Source organism: Antedon bifida, chromosome 5 (genome assembly GCF_963402885.1).
Source record: "Antedon bifida chromosome 5, ecAntBifi1.1, whole genome shotgun sequence".
NCBI classification, from domain to species: Eukaryota; Metazoa; Echinodermata; class Crinoidea; order Comatulida; family Antedonidae; genus Antedon; species Antedon bifida.
The window spans coordinates 17,549,284-17,555,283 of record NC_136230.1 but is presented as its reverse complement, the minus strand read 5'-3'; the positions used below and the strand labels follow the sequence as shown (position 1 = coordinate 17,555,283).

At 30.3% G+C, this 6,000-nt stretch overlaps 1 protein-coding gene across 2 annotated transcripts in view; it reads right to left on the bottom strand.

The window, feature by feature from the left end:
• Positions 1–648: 648 nt before the first annotated feature.
• The window catches only part of LOC144842675 (peroxisomal sarcosine oxidase-like), a 37,261-nt gene continuing 31,909 nt past the window's right edge, over positions 649–6,000 (bottom strand). For both annotated transcript variants that reach the window (XM_078699196.1, XM_078699197.1), the window contains exons 6-9: positions 2,420–2,554; positions 1,879–2,037; positions 1,687–1,762; positions 649–1,538 (exon numbers count right to left, since the gene is read on the bottom strand). In XM_078699196.1, the coding sequence (XP_078555322.1) occupies positions 1,411–1,538; positions 1,687–1,762; positions 1,879–2,037; positions 2,420–2,554 (498 nt within the window). In that variant the 3' untranslated portion in view covers positions 649–1,410. The remainder of the gene's footprint in view (positions 1,539–1,686; positions 1,763–1,878; positions 2,038–2,419; positions 2,555–6,000) is intronic.

The window sequence follows — 6,000 nt, the reverse complement described above, 5'->3', positions numbered from 1 at the left end:
TAGACTTATAATAGGGATACTAATGATCAATTTACAATATACTGTTACTTAAATTATTAATTCAGACTCATCATTTCTTTTCCTGATACAGACTATAATTATATAGAATCAATGATTGTTTTAGTTCTTCTAGTATCTAGAGCTTCTACTAAATCTTGGTCGGTTAGTTAGGCCGTCTTCTTCGTTATTTTGGGTGGAGGTGGTGGGGGTCCCGTCACTTATATTCTTAGCAGTAATATAGATGGTGGCTTCTTTTATCAGCAGAGGGTCCTAGATTAAAGTTTTCTCTGCAATACCGAATAATCATTAAATAAATGAATATATTCAGACGTAACCCAATCATTGTTAAACAGGGTTCAGCGAATGAGAAAACTCTCTGTTCATAATGTGTAAATGATTGGTCTGTTGAGGTACTTGGATGGAATACCTGTTGTTATAGACCTTTATCTTGTCAATAATATCTGAACTATATTCAATAAATAGTAATTTAAATATGGAAGTAGCTCATTTATCTGTAACAGCAAGAAACTCAAAGTCTACAACCATAGCACATTGTCGTCCGATCACCGCTGCATGTATAGACAAGAGAAAAAACGTACAAACGTGTAATATAATATGGCGAAATTAACGATGAAATTATTTATTGGTATAAATCAGGAAAATATTTCGTTTCAGAAAGTATTTATGTAATAAATCTAATAGATATATTATTTACACAATCATGCACAATTCACTATTTACTCAAATTACTCAAAAGTAAGCCTAGTTTAAATCCGTATTTTGAGATATTGAGATTATTAAACTATTCATTAAAATTGCTTGCGAAAATGGAACAAGTTAAATTGTACTATTATGTAATATTATTACTATAGTTTTAGTTATTGATTTAGTCTATTATCAACTTTAATTTCACGTATGGAAATGATAAGAGAAATGATGAATGAAAACATGGAACAAAGATAAGAAACACACACTGCAGTTTCAAAGAAAATTATTATAGAAATGAAATTACTCCAATGAGACCTATAATATTAATCTGTATTATATAAATTACTACATGGCTTGTGTAATAAGAAAGATACAATACTGTGGCCATTAACATTACGGTACTCTATATATAATATATTAGAGTTTTGTAAAACACGAATATAGATTGTCACGTGTCAAACAATCTCAGCTATTAGAATTAAAATGTACTATGAATCATTAGTTTTTCTAGAACTATTCATCTAGCCTACATTTTATCATTCCTCGTTTATTAAAATTGTATTTAATTGTTTATTTGTAAAATGTCTTATGACACAAATATTGGCCTTATCATTTTTTTTTCTTTTTTAAAGTCATTGATGATTTCATTTAAATGTTTATATCTTTAGGAATATTTGAATCTAAGAATTTTCTATATAATCTTTACAGTTGAGATTTAGTTTTTAAAACAAATGATAATGTATTATGTGATATATCAAATACGGGTGTTTTTCTTAAAGCAAGTTGACTAAGAAGTAATCCAACAACAGGAGCTAGTTTAAAGCCATGACCTATAAAAAATATACTTATTTTTAGATTATGTTTGATGATGTAGAAAGGTCTACCGCCATTATTATACCGTTTTAATAAAGGTTATAAGACATATAAGACACATGTCGCCACTGACAACACAATAATTTGAAATAAATTATGTCTTACCTGAAAATCCACAGCCAATGACAATGTTTGGATAATGTGGATGAACATCGAGGATGGGATCACAGTTGTTCGTATTCTAAAATTATTAATACAGCTATTAATATTGTGACAATGCATACAGGTAACAATTAATAGGTACAAATGTGTAATTATACTGTATATCATATTTATAGTAACCGTAGTGTTGTTTACCGTGTACATGCAGGTTTCTACAATCGATGGTGTAGATTCTAGTCCTGGAAAGTGGTCTTTTACATATCTCTTTAATATATTAACATCATCTTTTGGGCAATCATCATAACACATATCACGTGAGTCTGGATCAACCTCAACTCCACCATGAAAGCATATCTAATAATATACACGAATTATATAATGAAAGATTTGAATTTGAATTAAGGTCTGTTTAATATAACACAATTGAGTATTTTAGATTTGATTCATCCAATGGAATTAAAAACCTATTTACAATGAAGTTTATTTAGGTCATTTTAAGGCCTGTTTCCATTATGGCGAATATAAAAATACTTGTTTTTCTCCTGTCTGTCTTCATGACAAATTAGTGGAAATATGAATACGTTTGGACCAAAACCATATTCAATTCATGAACAGGCTGACCTTGCTCGCTTTTAATCGTTTTGTTAGAATTGCGTTGGTAAACGATATGAAATATATAAAACTTTTCTGATAAAAAAATACAAAGAATAAGATCGCTACGATGTTGGATGATTACCTTCATTAACCCTGGGTATTCTATGCTTGGTAAACCATATATGTGGTATCCATTAGATGTATCGATAAAAGTAGACATGTCATTTGGTTCATAAAATTCTTTCCAGCGCCAAAAAAAAACATTGACACGTAAGACCTGCAAGTAAAGTTCCCGTTATTTAAGAGCGGTTGACTACAAATATCAACCTTTTTCATTAAAAAGTGACCTAATGCTAAAAATGGTAATTAATCACACTTTAGGTAAATATAACGAAACTGAAATATTTCAGGTTGAAAAAATGGTTGCCATGGTAACATGTGTGTGATTTTCCCCCCAAAAAACGCAAATTTTACCATTTTGGCATGTGAATTTTGCCCTTTATTTAGATATGGCACCTATTTTCTCATGTTATTTGTAATAGGCCTATAGAAATAGGTGGTATAGCTTTTATAATCCAAAATGTTTTGTTGTTGTTGTTGTTAAAACATACTAAAATATAGGCCTATATAGATACTAGTATCTAAAATCTACCCTGGGTTGTTTATTAGTAATTACCATTATGATTTTCCATAAATTCAAAATGGCTGCCATTTGAAAACTTTGTCCCTAATTATCTCTTTAACCACTAAGTTTTTTGTAAAGAATGTTTTAAACACATACAAACATTATCCTTAAAATGCAGAATAACTAATTAAATTTTGCCTTTGGATTCTACTGTAGGTCAAAGATTAATTTATTACACTATATACACTTATTTTATATCTTAAACTTGAGTATTTTGAATAAGAATGTATTAGGTACAAATATAAATGTGGCCTTAAAGCTTTAAAATAACATTTAATCTGTGCTTTCTTCTGGAGACACACGGCTAAAGGTCAAAGGCTTAAATGACCCCCACACTTTTTTTTAAAAAAATATTGAATACTAGAGGGTGAGCTCGCTTCCTCTAGGAAGTGTAGACGATGGTTCTCGGAATGTTAATGACTCGGGTAAAAAGGTTTTAGAAGGACGTTCTCCTTGTACGTTTTCTGTCAGTTGCCATTATTGAAAATGCTTAACATTCGTAAAACTAAACCTACTCTGTTTCACAGTGTCTTAGATTATTAATAACATCTTATTCGAGGGATATGTTTAATTTTTTAGTTTTAATAATATGGTAACATTTATAATAAAATAAAATCCTCTAATAGATATGAAAAGTGGTAAAAAAGAATGACAAATGCTTGGTAAATTGTAGTGCGATGTATTCTACTACAAATAGTATAATTGTGTTGTTATAAATGTAATACAATATTGTGTGTATAAATGTGGGTGGACGCTATTAGATAGATGGGTTGGGGGTGGTAGCTTTGGGGGTCGTGATTATTATTCAAAGTGATTTTTTATTGGGGCCGTTTTGGGCGTTTATTCAAATAAAAACCATCCTAATAAATAATACATTATTTAATTTAAACATCTTTTGAAACTTCCGCGACAGAGTGGGCCGTTTCGGCCAACGGCCCAAGAAGGAAGACGTTTTAGACGGCTTGCAAAATGGGCAAACGTATCGTATATCCCACAGTTATTCCTGCCAGCTTACTCAATAAAACTCGGCTATCGGGATTTCACTCGATTTTAAACAAAAAGGTCAGATCTCCTTATGTAATTTTATAATACTACTCTCCACAAAAATACTCCGATGTTTTATTGCGTATATTTAATTTTATCTTGATTAATTTGCAGTATAACTCTTATTTTCTAACTACTGTACCTTCACACGCGCGGTCCGATCCGAAAATAAACAAAAAACTTAAATGGCTATAGCCACTAACGGCCAACTTAGTTGAAACCAGGAAGTAGCAAGGTGAACGCCCGTGAACGGTGAACCCAGAAATTACTTGGACCGCGAACAATTGAAATTGAATTGAAAATCTACCGATGAAACCAGAATTTTGGTGTTAAAACCCTTTATAATATCTTCCTAAGATAGAAATATGGAACAATATCGTAATAGTGGAAACTAATGTTATCAATTCTACGTTTCGCGGTACATCTGGGATAGATAAGGTAGGCAACCAAGAAGGAGATTTTTACCGAAGTTTTTCCATTGTGCTCGCCTATGTCAGAATTAACCATAATTTATATATAGAAGCCATTTTAATGTCATAATAGTTATTCACTTTGACAAAAAAATTGATAGATACGAAAAATTATTTAACCTAATAAAATCATAAATTAAAAAAGAGTAGTAAATTGGAAGCCCAATGTCTGAAATTCAATGGGTTTGTATTTGATTTACTGTTTCTTATTTTTTATAAGCTAAATCATTATTTTTTTAATAACCTGATTAAAACTACAAAATTACTTTTCAATGTTTGATTTTAGTATTCTTTAATTTTTTGCATAAAAAAGAAACGGACTGTAAATTATAAACGTAATATGAAGTTGCTTGATAGCCTTGCACACTAGATTAATGAAAGTGGTCTATTTTGTTGGCCAGAGGAAGATTAACAAAATCAGGAGACACCTTAACATCTTGTGATTAAGTTCTTGGCATGGCCGGTCACAAGTTTGAGCATTGAAGTAGTGAAGGGGAAAACGGGTTACAAGCAACAAAATACAGTACATGGGATATGAGCGGTCTACACTACGTACATTTGTTGGTGTCTTTATGTATGCCTACCTATATCCAGTGAACACAAAAATCGATGTTAACATTAAATATTCTCATCCCTACGGTGGGATTTTAACGCATTTCTAATTATACCAATCAGTTCCACAGTTTTAAACAATTTTGGGGTATGGAACACAAATATCTGTATCTGATTTCCTTGCTCATAATTTTTGGCATTAATGTATAAAGCAATGTCTCTTTATTTTGATGTTAGTTGATTGTAATTAGATAATTAATGACGTCACATAAGGAAATAAGGTTATGTTTTTTTAAAGATGTATTGTTCCCCAAAAACATGAAAAATGAAGATTAATTACATCAGACTTTGAATAGGTTATTTTGTAGTTTTAATCAAGTTAATCAATTGCGTAGAAAAAAAAAACAACAAAATAAATGATTAAATTCAACCAAAATTTAACTATTTTTTTCTTTAAATTACAGTTTTTTCAGGTAAATATTTTTTTTTTCAATCCAAGTTTTGGTCAAAGTGGATAACTATTAAATGATTGTTTGCCTTTTATCCATTTACACAAGGTCATAGAATATATTTAATCAAGAACAACGCAATTCAAGTGCTACCATAGACGTTGTGAAGCTCCAAACTTTGGTCAAAACTGGATTTTTTACCACAAGTAAAAACACCACTATTGAAAATAAATGGTATCCATGCCCGACCAACAATTTTTTTATTTCAGTTTGTTCATAAGTCTTTCATCATCTTTTATTAAAAATTAAATTAAATTTCAACAATCCGTGAAAGAGTTATTGAAATCAACGTTTACCTTATTTGACAGTGAAACAATAGGAAAAATTACAAGAAAATGCTGTAATTTTAAAAATGGCCGTTACTATGGCAACAAGATACAGATATCAAAAATAATTTTATCTATGCATGTTCCAACCTAACCTCTTTCATTGTGCACATTTTAAAGAAAATCTATTTGTTTGA